Source organism: Nestor notabilis, unplaced genomic scaffold (assembly GCF_000696875.1).
Source record: "Nestor notabilis isolate BGI_N333 unplaced genomic scaffold, ASM69687v1 scaffold26237, whole genome shotgun sequence".
Lineage (NCBI taxonomy): Eukaryota > Metazoa > Chordata > Aves > Psittaciformes > Psittacidae > Nestor > Nestor notabilis.
Genome location: NW_009938194.1, coordinates 8,129 through 26,077, shown reverse-complemented (window position 1 = coordinate 26,077; position 17,949 = coordinate 8,129). Strand labels below are relative to the sequence as shown.

The window sequence follows — 17,949 nt, the reverse complement described above, 5'->3', positions numbered from 1 at the left end:
CTCTAATTCACTCCAGAGCTGCTGTAGGGGTGGGCAGGGACCATCCATGCTTGGCTTTGGGCAGATCTGCATCACAGGGGAAGAGGGATGGAGATAAAGGGTCATGTAAGCATCATCATCAGAGACCACCACAACCGCACACTGTGCCACAGCCTGACCACAGCCACTGCTGCTGCTCACTCTAAGAAGTAGGTGTTTTGAGCAGTTGTTTGCTCTTCTCTCCACACTTAAACTTGACAAATCTCCTTTGGGCACAGAGGCTCTCTCAGGTTGTCAAGGGACACTCACTTTCTCTATCTGATGGGGAAGCTGTTGATGTGGAGCTACCACCGACCTTCCTGCTGCTCTCCTTATTAAACAGCCACATCTATAAGCAAACACCACAGAGCTCTCAACAGCAGCAGCCAAACCAGCAGCCTCCCCCTGGCCACCGCTGCTCGGGAGGGAGAGACAGACACAGGATTAATTCCCCTTCCCTCCAGAGGAAGCTCTTCAGTGGATGGAAACACTCCAGGAATTCAGATGAAAAACAGTTCCCAAGAGATCGGATGGATCGCACGGTACGTGCTGATGTCTAACCAAGGAAACTTGGCAGGGAAAGCTGCTTGGCTGGAGGACCTGAGGGGAGGGTGGGATGGCCAGCATGGAAAACACTTGTCTTGCAAGAACACAGAGAGATAAGGACAGCAGAGGAAGCAATGGCAGTGCTAGTGCAGAGGATGAGCAGGACCCTGCCTAAACTGACACAGGGCAGGTACGTGACCAAAGACAACCCCTGCCAGAGCAAGGTAAACCCTGCTGCGAGGCAGAGCCCCAGGAGAAGCAGAGCTCCCAGGGCCAGCAGCCTTCCTATCAGAGTCATTTCACTTGTTTAGATGAAAACCCATGCGATGGCAGCAGCAGCAGCACAGCTCTCCCCAGGCCAACACAGCGAGCCCTGGTGCAGGAGACAGCCACATGCTGGAAACAAACCACCCCGGTTCCCCACCCAGAGAAAATAAACCAGTTCTCCCCTTGCTCTGGGCTGCAGGGTCAGCTTCATGCTGCAACAACAGCCTGTCCTCAGCACAGGGCAGCCCTTGTGTCTGCTGCATCAAAAGCCCCGACCGTGCTAAGCTTCCAAGGCTCACGCCGAGCTCTTCTAACACTGGGTCCCCTCTTCCCATCCCGTACATCCTATACTACAGCTGCTCTGCACCAAAACCCACCCTGGGGGCACTTGCGTGACTGGCAAGTCCTGGATCCCCAGTGAATCCTGAACTTGGCATGCAAGAGGCATGGATGGTCCCATTACTGCAGCCAGCTCTGCTGGCACTGTCCTAGCACAGCAAGAGAAAGGCTTTCCCTCATGTCCTTTCAGACGTGGAAGTATGTAGTTTAATTGCACATGGGACTGGAAATCAGGAAACAAGAAATACCATCTCCCCCAGCCGTAAACAGGGAAGGAGCCATCACCCAGGAGCAGCATGGCCAAAACCAGTGCCTTGGGCAGCTTTGAAGATGCTGCGCTTGATGGGCACTGGGACCAGAGAAGCAGCACGGCAGAAAACACTCACTGGACAACTCACCTGAAGCATTTTCAGCTTCTCAAAGAGCCTTTGGGAAAGGCAAAGACACTGAACTTGCCTCCAACAAACTTGATTTAAAACTCCTGGATACTGTTCAGGTTTAGTCCCAGGGAGGAGGGGGGCGGAAGGATGCTAGAGAGCAGATTGCTGCCTCCCATTATGGAAGCAAGCTTAATAGAATTCATAGAAATATTGCTGGTTCTGCTGTGCTGTGCCAAGAAAGTGTTAGAATAAAAGCCTTCTGAGCAGAAGGGAGAGATATAATGTCATCTTAGCCTTGATATGGAAGAGCAGCATTCATCTCCTACAGCAGATCTCCAGGAGCGGTACCCAACACGTCTACTTGCCTTCCCTTCCCAGCAGGTGCCTGGCTCACATGTCTCACCCTCGTCACAGCTTTGCATGAATGGCACTGGGATGACCCTGCTTACAAGGAAGTAATAAGATAAAACAATTAAGAGGGAGGCATTTCTTCTTACTGGGGTTTAATGACAGCGCAGAGCAAGACAGACCAGCTCAGTTTCCTCCATGGGAAAGCTACATCAAGTTACTTTGGATTGCCTTTAACAGACCCACCCTGAGACCGTGAAACAACCCATCTGGCCACACCACAGCACTGCTTCACCTCCCTCTTCCCAATTCACCATGCCAAAGTGACAGCCTTGCTTTGCCATGGCAGCAAACAGAGCAGGGAGCAGGAGAGACCCGCTGGCAGAGAGCTGCAGCCAGGAGGGAGCAGATCTCACTTTCCAATCCTGCTCTATCCCCTCAAGCTCTCTCTGCCGGTAGCAGAAGGAGGGAGAAGAAAGCTCTCACACTCAGTTCTCAGAGCTTATTTTGGGAACTGAGCAGCCAGACTCTTGGGACCAGAGCTCTCTGCATGGCACTGATCCTCTGCCAAGGCTTTCTTTAGTCTCCTGTAATGCCCTTCAAACCTTGCCCTGAACCTGCAGGCTTACAAAGCTGACCACAACTAGGAAAAGTGAGAGCTATGTGCATGCTTGTGCCCTTCACCACATCATAAGGTCCCAGACTGCTTTGGGTTGAAGGGATCTTAAAGCTCCTCCAGCTCCAACCCCTGCCACGAGCAGGGACACCTTCCACTAGAGCAGGTTGCTCCAAGCCCCTGTGTCCAACCTGCCCTTGAACACTGCCAGGGATGGGGCAGCCACAGCTTCACCACCCTCACAGATGCTGATTAAATGCAGCTTGAAGCTTGCAGCTTGACTTTGGCCTTAAGTTTCTGCATGTCCATAGCTGCACCCAAATGCAGCTGCTGTCCCCTAATCAATAGGCTGCCTCTCTGCAGCCCTTGCCTTGGTTATCAGCAATAACCAACCTCCAGTCTCCAACTTAAAATGCTAGAAACCATTTGCAACCCTAGAAAAGGAGTTCTCTGACCTTCTCCCGCAGCACTTCTTTACAGTAGGCAGCAATCCCAACATCTTTATTCAAAACAGGCCCCAGCACTGACAAACAGCCTCTTTTAATAAACATGTTATGTCCAGTCTGTTTTAGCTTAGAAAGTAAAACAAGACCCTTCTCTGCCAGCAAACCCTCTGTGAAAAGAGGACCCTGCCAGCAACCCCTCTGTGAAAAGAGGACCGAGCCAAGCCCGGGTGTCCCATCCCCAGCCTCAGCTCAGCTCCTCAACCCTGGCCACAGCCACGACGAGCTCCCCCAGCTGCGATGGGCTTTGCCAGGCTGCCCACAGCAGGAGAGAACAAATCAGTGTCACCCTGAGCCCACGAGTCTGTCAGCACACAGCGGCTGTGAGCTGCTGCGTGGGAAGGTGCCATCTCCACTTTGGCCATGACTGTGCCAAGAGGCACAGCTCAAACCTCTAGAAGATGCTCATCGTGTACTCCAGCCTCTCACAACCCAACGGCGCTCACTGTAAGCACTGTTTGTTGAGTCCCAGAAGCCTGATGAGAGCTTCAACTTTCCCAGTCCCCGTCCCTCCCTTCAGCAGCGTTAGTCATTCGGATCCTATTAAAAAACAGCATCTGAAAATGGCACGTTCCTGCATGGAACATGGGGACAGGCTTGATCCTCATTCCCTGCATGCCAGTCACACTGAGGCCAACAGCGGCTGCATGCAGGCAGCTCAGTGGTTGCCACCAAAACTATTGCAGCCACTCAGATATACACAAAGCAGGAGAGAAAGTAAGTGTCTGTGTCCTCAGAGAGCAGAGGGACTGGGAAGGCAGTGCAGCAGATTTAGGGTTGTGGGGAAAACACCAGCTCCAGGGGCTCTGTGAGTACACTGAGCAAGTCACAGTTAAAAACAGAGGGTCAGAACCCCCCCCCCCGGGATGCAGTGGACAGTCAGCAATGACAGAGGCACAGGAGACAAGAGGGAAGGATGACTAACCTGTCAGGGGCTGCCCAGAGCCAGTTCCTGAGAGAAGCATCACCTCCCTGGCATGGAACGGAGCAATCCTGTGGGAAAGGAGCCAGGAAAAACACATCTATGCGTTAACGGCCATGTTCTGGCAGGACTGTACAACAGGTCACCATGAGGAGAGCAGAGTCACACTTTCCTCCCTGCTGGAATCCCAGCTCTGCAGCCCGGCTGTGGGAAAATACACTGAAGTAGCCCAACGAGTCCTAGAAATGAAGCCACGTTGATGCTGTCAGTTGGTAACAGAGAGGCCACAGCAGAACAGATATAGTGAAATATACCATTTTATTGCTGCACACATGCTTACACATTTCTTCTTAAATATAATGTTGCTCTGATAAATTTTACAATCTTCTTAATTCAGCAAGTGAGGAGCAGTGAATAAAAGGGGCAGAGGTGACAGAACACAGAAAGGACACCAGCAACAGGAGAAAAATCAGAAGGTTTTTATTTTGTAATCAAGTTATTTGCAGCGAGAATAAAGTGGATTCAGATCAGAGTTCTGACCTGGCTCATCTTCATTAGAGAGGTGCCTGCATGCTGCCCATGTGCTGAGCATGCCTTGATAGCCCTGCTTGGCCATGAGGGATTGGGGGGGTTAAAGGACCCCAAGTAATTGGACAATGTGAGGGGCCTCACAGATGAGACCACTAAGTGCACGGAGGCAGACGGGGCTCCTGCCTGCAGCCCACATGGAGCTGTGCTATGGGAGGCAGAGCAAAAGACCACCCTGACCTCTCCTCCCACGTGCGCGACTGCAGCTCCACTTGCTCCTCACGGGAATGGAATTACTCAAGAGCAGCCATATGGAAAATGCTTCCCAGCACCACAGCCCCTCCTCTGCCTTCCTCCTGCTTTGCCCACTACCAGTGTCCATTTGCTTGAGCAGTTGAGGCATCTGCAGAGAGAAGCATTAGCACATTCCTTGGTAATCCCGTTTCTGCAGCCCGTTCAGTGCAAGCAGAAGGCAAAGGCCACATTCTGGCCTCTGGTGGCTCTGTGCAAGCCTTGTGCAGGGCTGTCACCACCACTGCTGTGCAAAGCCAATGCTAAGATGTCAGATGAGGAATTTATGCAGGAGGAGCAGAGGGGATGTGATAAACTAAACATCCTGCTTATGTTCAGTGTCATCTTCAGCCACGTAGGGCGGAGAAACGCAGAGGAACTGAACCAGCTGGGTTAAGCTGTCGGTTTCTGCAGCAGGCTTTCATGAGCCTGACACTCACTGAGCACAAAACCAGTTCTGCTCTCACCACAATATATGGGACTTCATATACAAGTTTTTTCAATAGCCCTTGCCCTACTTAAGTTTAGTGAGATGCCTTTATCAGTTCAAGTTGCACTGGGCTCTTTGGTGGTCCTGTCAAAGCCACACTGAGCTTAGAGATGGACACAGAGGTACATTCCACAAATCACACAGCAAATGAACAGCTCCCCTTCATGTCACCACCCTGAGCAGAAGCAGTTTTGCTCTGCCACCATGGAGAAAAAGAAAAGGAGAATTGCTCTTTCCAAGAAGAAGGTGTTTCCTTCCCCTTTAGGAAGGAAAGGGGTGCTCTCCCTTCAGTAAGAGCATCTACTGATGTGGGCTGAGCTTTGGGAGCTACCTCTGAAAGGAGAAACAAAAACCCAAAACAAAACCAAACACAAACCAGACATGCACATGTCCAGATGTAATAAATTAAAAAGAAACCATGCCTGAAAGTGGAGGGGAAGGAGGACAAGGAGGAGGAAGAGGGACACCGAGAGACTGGGATGTTCCTGCACTCTGAGTCAGCCCGGCGGAGGCCCCACAGGCTGCAATGACAGGCAGGGTTTGCACACATCAGCACTCAAGCCCTATACTGGCCAGGAGGTTTTCCAGAGCTTCCAGTTTCTGGTTGGCTTCCTCAATGGCGCTGTAAGTCTGCACGTTGCTGGTGATGTGGAAGCGGATGTCATCGACCAGAGGAATGGAGTCAGTCTCCTGCCGCTCCTCCACAGCCTCCGCGTTCTCCTTCACAGCAGCCACAAACTCCTCCGACTCCACCAGCTGGATGAGGTGGACAAGAGAAGAACAGAAGACAGGTAAAGGGATGGGATAATGGGCTCAGCCACTGTTGAGGAATCCCACAGAAGAAAAGGGAATGTTAAAGGTACACGGAGACCCAAATCTTCCTATGTCTTCTACAGACACTGCTTGGAGATGCATCCTGCCATTCAACCTAGGGAAGCAGCAGCACTCCAGCAATAGATGGTCACAACCATGAGCAAACTGCACCTCCAACAGTGCACTGTAAAACCCACTAAGCACCCATAGTTCTGGTACTGAGAAACATGGATATACACAATGTTCCCTCCAGAAAAGCTCCCCAGCAGGAACCAGGAGATGCTGCCAGACACTTTTGGGATGTCTCCCACCAGGAAAGACAGCAGATGCTTGTGCCCAGTTTAGAACCAGGAGCCACCAATGACTCTATCCCCACCATGGCTCTCAGCCCCAGCACCACAAGCAGATCACAGCAAGGCAGCTGCTCTGTTCTGCACCCAACTGACAGAATCTGGTCACCCAAGAATGATTTTGCACCCAGCTCCCCAGGAGCATGTGGTGTGCTGGAGGGTGAGAGGCGGCTTCTGTCTGTGCCACTGAACCGTGCCTGGGCACGGCAGGTTGCTGAGCCCTGCTCTGTGCTACACACGCTGCCAGATCTCTCCCTGTGGCCATCATCAATGCATCTCCACAAGGTGCTGGCGGCTGCTGATGGCTGAACAGCTGGGACAGCTCCATTTCTACCAACACCCTTCCAAAGGAACATTGCCAAAGCTGGGTCCAAGGACGCCCACTCAGGCAAGGGAAGCCAGGGGAACACAAAAGCAAAGCCCCACCTTGGGATATTCATCAGCTTTCAAACCAAATCCGTTTTTCAGAAGCCAGAATCTGGGTGCATGCTGATGTGTCTGTCATCCCCCAGCTATACAATGAACACAAACCAGCCCCAGAATCAGTTTCGTTGCTGTTTTCACATGCCAAAAATAATTTCACACCTTTCAAGCTGCAGGTGAAAAGGTTACATTCCCATGTGAACTGTACCTGCCACTTACAAAGATCTGTCTCAGGATAAAAACACCCCATAGTTTCCAGTCTATCCTTCTCTATGAGTCCTGAAACCTCAAGCTATAATCACTCAGAGTAATGTTTAAATGGAGGCCCATAAAGAAAACTTCAGCACTACATTCATTACTTCTGGCTGTTCAACAGCCAAGTTTCCCCTGTGGAAACCCTTACTGTTAGATTTGGAGGAGAGTAGAGATCACATCGATTTCTCCTTCCCATAGCATCATGCCAGGAAGAACTGCCCCCAGCAAACCCCAAAAACCATTTCCTGCACATCCCAGACTGCAGCTGGTGTATTCAGGCAACACCATTGCTACTCGGGGCACAGTGGCTGAAGGCTCAGTGGAAGTCACCTGCCCACAGTGCTTGCTGAACTTTTTGGGCAGGTTTTTCACCCCACGCTCCACAGGGATGTGCTAAACACCAGCATCAGGCTCACTGCAGGACATCAGGTACTGACACACTCTTCATTCACTGTCCTGTCTCACCATTTGCTCTGCTACTGAGCCACTGCTCTTTTCCAGGAAGCACATTAAACCATTTCCTACAGACCAAAGTAAGACCATTAAATCTGTGGTACCTATGGCTCACTGTGCTGGTAGATTTATGGGCACATGCATCAAGTGCAGTTGGGGGTGTTCCCGATACCTTCTCAATGATCTTTGCCATGTACTCCGTGCACTGGTCCTCCAGCCGGGTGAGCTGGAACAGCTTTGCAATCCTCCAGATGCTGACAACGTTGTCCTCGTCAAGGATCTGGGCCAAAGTCCTGCCACACAGGCGCTTGAGCCCGGGCAGCAGGTACATGTCTGCCACACACAGCACGTCATAGGCGTTTTCTGGGGACAGCTGGGATGGAAAGAAGGGAATTACCACCCAGTCCTGAACACTTCACTTGTCTCTGATGAGCTCTTGTGTTTTAGCAGAGATGCCCTAAAGTTGCGTTCGCCCATTACTAGACAAGTGTTAACAGCACTATGAGAGACAGGAGCTCAGTCTTTCAGGTCTAGGTCTTCTACTCAGTTACCACAGAGGAGTTTAAAATGGTGCTGAGGCAGCTTGCTCAGCATGGAGCAGGACATTTGCCATGCTGCAGCTGACCCCTCTAGTGAAGCACAAAGTGACGCGGACACACTGAAGTGCACCTGAAAGCTGGCTGCTAAACAATGTTCAGTGTAGCAGTGGAAGGAGGTGGCTTTTATCAGAGGTACTGAGAACCCTTCAAAGAGACAAACGGAGCAGCCTGACAGAACAGAGCACGTTGTCCCCACCAGGACTTTTCCTCCCATTTTGTACTGCTGTACTTCCTCAAACTGGCTCCAACAGCCAGCACAACCTCTCTGGCACAGGGATGCATCCAAGGACAGAAAACTGCACCCTAAGTAAACTACAGGTGAGGCCCAAGCAGGTAAGGATCAGACTCTGCACATCAAATACTACTGGAGCTTTAACAGGCATTCAAATGGAACTGAAGTCATATACCAGATGCTCAAGCTTATACTGTTGGGAAGAGCCTTTAGCATTTTCAGGCTCTTGAGGTAGAGAACCACCCTCCCATTTCCCTCTTGGGTACTTTTGTTCCTTGCAACTGATCCGAGTATAAAAACATGCTGTAGAGAATATTGGAGACACCACCTCCAGCTTCACTCTTCCCCCTGGCTGGGCAAATCCTATTTTAGTCAGCCATCTGCAACACTAACCTGGAACTAGAGCCTCTCTCTGCACAGTTCTGTTCCTGCTAATGGGAGTTGCAAAGAGCACAGATACCCACAACCCTTTTAACAGGGAATGTTCAGGATGCAGCATAACCTGCCTGTGGAGAGGGTGAGATCCATCCCTTGTGTTTAGAGACCAAGCCATGCTGGTCTAGTTGAAAGAATGGTAACTCTCGTGCAGTGTGATTCACCACCCCAACAACTGGTCATCAGCAAATCCACTGCTGTCCAGATCTACACATGTGGTTGCTCACACTGACAACTGCACAAGGCTGATCACTTCTTCCCTACAGCTGTCCACAGATGTTTGGAGAGACTCCTCACAGCAAATGCTCAGCTGTGCAGAAGGATGCACACAGCAAGGGAGGCATGCCATGACTGCTGTAGAGCCACAGTGGTGTGACAAAGCTCTTCGGGTTACCAATCAAGTGCTGCTTTGTCCTTTCATAAGCTCCAAGATCCTCACGAGCTGGAGGGGTTTGAGTCAGCAGCATTGATGGCAGCAGCTCCCAACTGCTTGAGCAAAGACAAACCTGGCAAACATTCCTCCAAAAGCTCTCCTTGAACCCACACAAGTATCCTGATCAGAAACTTCTCTTTCTGCCTAGAACCATTGCTGTCCTCTGCACACACTGTTCCCTCCAACTGCAAACGCTGTCACTGCTACATGACAAAGACATGTAAATCCTTTGGAAAAAGGAACGTGGAACTGGGAGTGCTGACACTTGGCTGGAGAAACCCAGGGCAGGGAGAACACTTCATAGCATGGAACTTAAGCTATATTCCTGTTTTCCTGATCATTTTTCCTGGTAGTTTTTCATGACAGACGAACTTTCTGCAGAAGCTCATGTATTAGCTTCTCAGTTTGAAATCCAAGCTATGCACCAGTCTGCACAGGAAACATATGAGCAATATCCTTTCAACTCTTACACGTTGTTGGTCTGTCCTCCTGCTCCAGGTCCAGACAGGGCAGCTGAAGCACCCCTTAGGATGTTTTCCAAGCAGCCATCCCTTTCTGTGAGCCATCAGAAGGGCAAGCAGACTGGTGAGGACAAGGGAACAGGGTGAAGCTGCACTGCTCCCTGGGAGCTGTGACACTGGCAGGTGCAGTGTCTCTACCACTGCCCTAATGCCAGAATATGCTCTGGCATCTTGGAGCTGGAGCTTCTGAAAGCCTTTGCCACAAACCCAAAGTGGGAAGCTGAAATTTGCTGCACCTTCATTATGGCTGAGAACTAGGTGGGTCAGGGACATTACTGCTTGTGATACTGAGCACAGCAAGGCAATGGTCTCCCAGTGGAACCTTTGCCCACTCCAGCAATAAGTAACAGTGAAAATAATGACTTGCTACAAATGGAAAAGTGGGCTATGATGCCAAGAGCAAAGAAGCAGAATCGCTCAACCTTTCCACATCTCCAAACGGGTTCAATCTGCCATCTGCTGGCAGCTGCTCACCTCATCCTTCCATAGATGAGGAAGCCCAAGGGGTTACTTGCAAAGCCCTGCATTTATCACGCCAACATGCAATGTGCAACCTAATTTCCAAGTCTTTATTATGGGATGAAAGAATAGGGATTTGCTTCCCGAATGTGATGCACATAAATTAGATCCCTGCCTGGCTCACAGCAAGTCCCAGAGGCAAAAGTGAGACAGCAGAGTAGGGCAATGGAATTCAGGAAACAACACACACACCCCCACCCAGTGCTACAGGAAAACAGTGCTGTGAGCAGCTCCAGAATGAAGCAGCACAGGAGGAGAGGCTCCATGGCTGGCCTCACCTCTGTATCATCACTGTAGATGTAGTAGAGGACCCGGATGAAGATGTCTTCTGAGATGTTGTGGAGAGTCACCACAGGGATGCTGGGCTGGGTCTGCAGCTCCTCACTCTCACTGAAATGGTCTTCAAGAAGGGCTTTGAAATAATCACTGCGACCACAGAAAAATGCCTGCAGAGGGAAGAAAGACCAAACCACAGTCATTTTCACTGTACCACACCAAAGAGCACTGCCAACCAGCTGCCACAGCGGCAAAAAGGTATTTTGGAAGTTCAGACTTGGTAACTCTGATTCTCCCTGTATTTTGAAGCTGCATCTCCAACATTTTCCCATACCTTATTTCTAGCCATGCCTACCCTCAGAACCAAACAATTTGTTAACTGAAGAGATTAGAAAGCAGCGTGGCATTAGGGCAGGAGTCTGAGTTGAGCTTGGATCTCAAAATCCATTCTTACTGCTGTTTAGTTGCAGATCAAACATTCCCCTTTCCAGACACTGAACTCTCAAGCCAGCAGCAGGAGGTTTTGCAGCTGTGAACGCTGTAGCTGAATCCATGAACTTATCTCCTCACCTCTGCAAGAAAGGCAGGGTTTGCTCTTTCATTAAACGCTTTAAATACAGTTTCCAGCTGCAATAAGGCTTTTAGTTTTCCAGCAGATGAGGCAACGCTGCTTCTGCAGAGCGTATCCAGCACTGGGTACTGGGAGACAGGTAGAGTGGGCTCACAGTAAAAGGGAGGAGAACAAAGGACAGCACAAGCACATACCTTATGGCACAAGAAGTTGTAATCTGCCACCCGGAAACACACGTCGGGACAACTGTTGAAGTTGTCGGTGCTGTCGAACGGCAGCTCCCCAAAACCAACCTAGGAGGAGAAACCAGAAACCCCAACCTTTAACATTCATGCTTTAAACATGCTCAGGACCCACATTTGGACTTCTTGGTCTTTCCAGAAGCAACCATCCATCCGTTCCCTCAGCACAGTGCACAGCAGAGAGCTGCTCTGAGCACAGATTTCAATGTGAGGAACTGAAGTCCTTGCACTGCTGGTAGAGATGTTCCTGGTACGAGTTACAGGTGCCTCCCTTATCCATAGGAACTCCCTGACCATCCACATACACCACTGGAAAGCATTTCTGTGCAATCTAACAAGGCAGGTAACCACGTGGAGGTGAAGTTTACTTCATGTAGTGGGTACCATAAGCATACTACAGCTTAGGACTAGCCCTTTACTGTGTAGCTGGACAGGTAGATGTGCAAGGTACAGATTGCATGGGCGTATGCACCAGTTTGAAATGGTCTGGCTCCAATTACTGCCTCACTTGAGGAATCCAACATTTCTAAAGCACATTTTCAGTTTCTGATCTGATTTGCAGCCAAAGACAGTGTTGCTGCAGTATTAATACTCTGGAGAAATTATTTTAACAAAAACACCTCCTCCTAGTCCCACATGCCAACAAAAAAATAGCTCTGTTGGCCTTATGCTATTTTAAAGTGACACTTCCAAAGATCTGCACTTCCACCCTATCCTATATACAGGGTAATTCAATGTAAAAGTTTATATTCACAGTTATGTAAGCAAAGCAATCTCTGGAAAGAAAAGTTTCCCTGGTTCCTGCTTTCCAAACACGTGCCCCTGAGCTGCCTGGGCTGAGCTGTTTATTACCCCTGTCTCTCATCCAGGAAAGTTACATCCCAAAAAACCCTGGGCTGACCATGAAGATCATTTTCCCAGCCCAAGCACCATTCCCAACACGCCTGCCTGCACCCTAACTGAAAGCAACTGACTCCCAGCTCTCCTGAGGAGTCAGATGAGTCCTCCCTCAACACCCAAAGCCACAGCACGGTGGTGGGCGCTCGCAGCCAAGCTCCACTCCCCGGCAGTGAGGTTTCTCTCACAAAACAGGTTCTAGGATGTCGCAAGGCACCACAAGCTGGCAAAAGCTCACACCACCACTGACCATGGCAACTTGGACTCTTTGTCCACAGAAACATTTGGCAGTTTCTGATTCCCAGTCACAGGAAAGGAACCCGGTGACACTCCAACTGTGCACAGGGCTGTCGCACTAACACTGCCCCTCTCATAGCACCTCTCTCCTGCGAGTCATTCCCCATCTGGGAAGTTCTCTTGCAGAAAAGATTCAGCAATTCATAGAATCCCAGACTGGTTTGGGTTGAAGGGACCTTAAAGCTCATCCAGTTCCAAGCCCTTGCCATGGGCAGGGACACCCTGTCCTGTTCCTACCTGCCCTTGTGGAAAGCTGCTCTCTAGATTTCTTGTCAGCTCCTTTAGATACTGGAAGGAACCACAAATTCAAGGAACACTCCTCACCTGACCTGTTACCACCTTTTCATGTACCTGTAACATAAAGGCACCTCCAGCACTGAAGGTGAGATCACACTGTCCAGTTTGCAGATTCCCCAGGCTGCTATTTTGCTGTTACCTGGCAATGCACAAACCTCGCTCTGGGGATCTGCAGCCACACGTTCTGTGCATTACAAACACTGGTAGGCATGATCCGAGTGCCTGCTCTGCTAGCCTGTCTGCTATCCCACCCACAGCCTCTCCTAAAAACTCTGGCATGACTTCCAAGGCTACAGCTTTGCAGTCACATTACAGGTAAAACAAAACTAGGCACAGGCTTTGACAAGATGCCACTCTTGGTAGCACAACTGAGACACAAACACCACATCCACTATGTGCATCCCTTCTTTGCTCCCTGTTCATTGTCCAAGGATAAAGCTTTAAAAGGAATCCATCCCTCTGGAATGGATGTGGGAGTTCTATTTGTCCTAGAGTTCATCTCCTGAATTGCAAACTCCTTCAGGCTCAATTTCCTGCTTCCAGCCTCGCCTGGTCCCTGCTCTGATACTCAGGTTTACAAGGTCATTTCCAATTCCTACTACAAAAGCAGGTTCATGTCTTTGTCTCCCCTATTCAGCATGAAGTGCCTTTGCAGAATGTTCCCTTTTACTCCCCTTTTAAGTCTCTACTGCTTCTACTCTTCCCCCCCCGTTACGCGTGAGGGATTTAATCTCCCTTTTAGGGTCTCCCTACAGAAAACTGGATTATTCCTTTCTCCCCCATTCAGACAGCCTCCTCAGCATACCTCTGCCCAGGCAAAGCACAGCTGCCATAGTCAAGTATGCTGCCCAGGAAGCAACATACTAGTCAAGCCTATGAGGTGCAAACACATCCACAACAACTCATTCACCTTAAAGAACTATTCTCTATAGCATAACACTGCCTGAACACCCACAGGATCCTCCAGTCATCTCGTGTGGAGGACAAAGCCTTTGCTGCTACCGATTTACTAATAGCACTTAAATGGAAATGTTGCTGGAGGCAAAAGCACACAAACCTAATCAGTGGCAGCAATTTGAACCTTGGCCAGATGATCTCAGCAAGAAAACTGTAAATAAATTACAACACAAAACACTGGGCTTAGTGATGCAAGAGAAGATCACCAGCCCCTAACCAGATGCAAGTGCACTGGATAACATTAACAAAGAGTGTTGTAAATGGTTCAGTTAATCTGCCTCTGCCAAATGGGCAAAGCAAAGCACAGCATAGCTGCCATGGACAAGCACACCACACAGCCACAAAAACAGACAGGAGGGAAGCCATCTACTTGCTTCAGACTGTTCTTTCTGTGCATGACCAGATCTAGCTTTGCCCCAGAAGTGACAAATGGTCACGTTTTTTTGCAGCCCCACCAGACGTCCATAGAGATGGAGAAAACAGGATTTCACAGCAAACTCTGATCCCTTTAAGTCTGATTTCCTCTTGGTTTGGAAAATGAGATTTCAGTTAACTGGTAATGAAAAACCAGCTACAAGGGAAGGATGTGCCAAGAGTCTCATGTTCTGGAAGCCCTGGAGTCACTAACTCAGAGGTCACCTGGCAGACACAAGATAGCAGACAGGCAGTGAGGAGCCAAATGGGTTCTGACAGTTGCCTGGCTTTTGGTGGTGTTTTACTTAAATCTGTCACTGCTAAATTTCATTGCAACAAACCAAAGCAGCAGCTGTTGTGGGCAGAAAAACTCTGGTCATTAGTGGTTTAAAACAAAGCAGAGACAACCACCACCCTGTTAAAAACAAACACTGGAAGAGAAACAGCTTTGAAGTATAAACAGGAATGAGAAAGAAGATACCAAGATGATAAACATGTTTAAGAGTTCAAAGAACAGAGAGCTCTCACTTTAATCATGCACTGTGATTGAATGCCAAATGTTAATTATTGTTTTCATCCCATGAAATTGGGATGTATAGAGTTTTCTGCATCATTCAAGTATCAAAGACATGCAGATTACTTGTTGACAGTGAAACAGAAAGGTGTATACATCCCATTTCATGTACTGTGCTATTCCATGACAGGAACAGCACAGAATGTCTCTGCCAAATTCTGGAAATGCTGGCTTTTATCCAAAGCTGAATACCCGTTTTGTTTCCCTCGAGAGCAGGGATGTTTGTACATGACTATTCAGTTATCCCTGACATTTCAGGTTCCATACTTTGTATGCTATTCCTTGTATGGCATCAAACCCTGTAAGAGTGAGGATGTGCGATTCCTCTGTCCCAGAACAAAGAGCCTAATTCATAGAACTGAACAATTTACAAGCATAGCTATAAATGGCAACAGGATTAAGAGCTTTGTTCATCTATTCTTTGTAAGCTGATAACAACAATAAAAAGACCTAGAGAAAGAAAAACTGGAATCTTTCAGATTACAGGTTTAAACAATGCACCCATGTTTGTGCATGGCACATCACTATGAACAGTCCTGTGCCCGTGTCCTCCTCACCTTTACAATCCTAACAAGCCTAATGCTGCTGTTCTCGTCTACAAACATAGCCAGAAATGCACAGCTCAGAGGCATTCATATTGAAAGCCACAAACAAATGCAGTTATTTGGGGAGGCAGGTTATGTAGGAAAGATTTCTGCATTAGTAGATGGAAACTTGATGGAGAGAAACTCCCTAAGTGCTCAGTACTCAGGGAAATGCATCTGCCAAAAGCCAGCACAAAGCATGCTGGCTTATTACAGGTAAGAAACCTTATCCATGCGCACACACACACACACACACACTCCATCAGGCAGGTCTGTTTAGCAGGGGACAAAAAGCAGAAGGCAATAAACTTTGCTACATCACTCAGTCATACAACCTCTGGGCACGGCAGCCACCTAAAATGAGTTCATGTTATTAAACTCAGTGGTTGGTACGAGAAAGAGGAAACAAAGGACAGCCATAAGAGCAAAGAGAACCTGCTGATATTACGGAAAACAACAGATGCAGGGAGAATGAAGACTACTACTATTTATCCTGCTCTCCTGCAACTGGGAGCAAAGATCCACATACATGAGCCTAACGAATAATGCTGATAGCATTTTAACATAGTGATCATCAACCTATGGTCTGGGGGCTCTTTCTAAGGGTTAACAAGACACAGTTACAAAAAGTAAATCTATTGCCAGTGAAGTTAAATTCGCTTCAGAGGGACTCACATTTCTGCTGGCAATACTGTCAGGGTTTGAAAGCACCTCTCCACTGCTGGTGTCAGCTCCTAGCAAGCAAGCCCTGCAAGCTATCTGCTATCCATACGTTCCTTCAGGTATCAATGCCTGCTGATTAAAACGTTTCTGATACTCAAGCTGGATGGTAGAGAGAGGCAAAAATAGCTGAGGGCAACTCTGTGTCCCACTGCAGTGGGAAAATCCCCACCAACCACATGGTAAGTTGTGGGTTTTGCTCACCAATATCCCCACTGGGGAAAAATCGAAGGGAAAGGACCAGCACTGACTGCCTCATTAAACAACATGACAGCATTTCCAAGCAACAAGAGGCTTTCAGCATTTAGAGCACCAGCAAACAGGCAAGCACTCAGCTCAAATGGGGAGCACTGAACACAGGTGAACACGTATCACAGCCTCACAGAGACCAGAAGCAGTAGAAGTGGTCCCTACCCGCAGTTTGGCCGGCAGGGCGCAGTCTGCTAGAAGAGCCAGATCTTCCTGCAGCCGGCAGTTACCTGTGGGCTCAATCGTCAGCACTTTCACACAGGTCCCTGGCTTGGAAGAAACTGGAAGAAGCAAAAAAACAGAAGAGCAGAGATGCCTGAATTCCTCTACAAACATTCTCTCCCGTTTAGAGAAAAGACCCTCCAGGAAAAGATCAGAGCTATTGCTCCGTAGCTTTTTTACTGCAAAACACACGCCATTTATTCTTGGTTAGGTAAAGTGAACCTGAGTCTGTCCTCTCCTCTCCACCTGTAGATACCCAAAGCACAAAGAACCCCAAACCACCCGGACTCCTGAGTGTGCCTGTGCTCTCTACAAACATTAAGTAAGCATCGCTACCACCAAATAGATCAAATAAACCACACAGAGACAGCAACTTCAACTGCCTTTTCCAGACCTAGTGTGTCTTCCTCTCTTGCCCTACCAGCCTACGCAATTAAACAGCATAATAAAGGGGAAGCAAAACACTAAAATCATGCTTTTTTCGTCTCATATGACCCAAGTTGCTATGGACATCATTGAAGCCAACCCCACCAACATCAAATAAGCAGCAGAGCAAAGCACCCCCCGCTTATCTTCTTCTGGCCACCTCCCTCCTACAGCCCACTGCCTCAGGTCTGTTTTCAGCTCAACATGCTTTGGGGTGACCACTGGAGCACATAAGACATTCAGGAGTCCCTGGCGTATAGGGGAGCACATGAAGAAATGTGGAGCACCACTGCAAAATGCAGAGTTGTGGCGTTGAAGCCTCGAGATGCTGTTGGGAGCCAGAGAGACTCCGAGTTAACTCTCAAGAACAAGAGTTAAGCAGCCCCACGCTGAAGCACTCAGGAGAGTTTGACAGGCATGATTCAGTGCATTAAACCCCCTGCAGGTGAATCACGCCACCTGGAGACCTCATTCTGCCTGACATTTTCCTCAGCATTACATGAGCTCCATCAGCTGATTCTGCTGCACCGTGGGCGAAACAGGACCACAGTGTGCCACAGGAGTTCTCTACCCCCTTCTCCACGTCACCACTGCACCTCAAACAGGCTGGATATCCTAGGGAGATGCTGGAAAGGGAAGGATACCAATACAAGACAAGCAGGCACCATCATTGCTACACAGAGACCTACACCAGCGAGAACACAGGCTGCTCTATCAGCACTGAACTCTACTTTCACACTGAGGACTTCCAGGGTAAATAAGCCAAGAGGAGACCTGGCACCAACACAAACAAGTGTAGTGTGTTTCCTCAAAGAGCCCTGTCCACTTACAGACCAGCATGAGAGAAGGAAATTCCTCTCTGTGCAATCAGAAATTCTTTATGCCGGAGAGAATCACTTATATCTGTGTAGCACCTATTGAAACCTTCACCAACCCAGCGCT

At 48.9% G+C, this 17,949-nt stretch overlaps 1 protein-coding gene across 1 annotated transcript in view; it reads right to left on the bottom strand.

The window, feature by feature from the left end:
- Positions 1-5,684: 5,684 nt before the first annotated feature.
- The window catches only part of ABTB1 (ankyrin repeat and BTB (POZ) domain containing 1), a gene marked incomplete at its 5' end in the record, with an annotated part of 19,485 nt that continues 7,220 nt past the window's right edge, over positions 5,685-17,949 (bottom strand). Inside the window, 5 exons of the mRNA XM_010019213.1 lie at positions 5,685-6,004; positions 7,715-7,915; positions 10,560-10,727; positions 11,323-11,421; positions 16,525-16,640. Coding sequence (XP_010017515.1) covers positions 5,798-6,004; positions 7,715-7,915; positions 10,560-10,727; positions 11,323-11,421; positions 16,525-16,640 — 791 coding nt within the window. The remainder of the gene's footprint in view (positions 6,005-7,714; positions 7,916-10,559; positions 10,728-11,322; positions 11,422-16,524; positions 16,641-17,949) is intronic.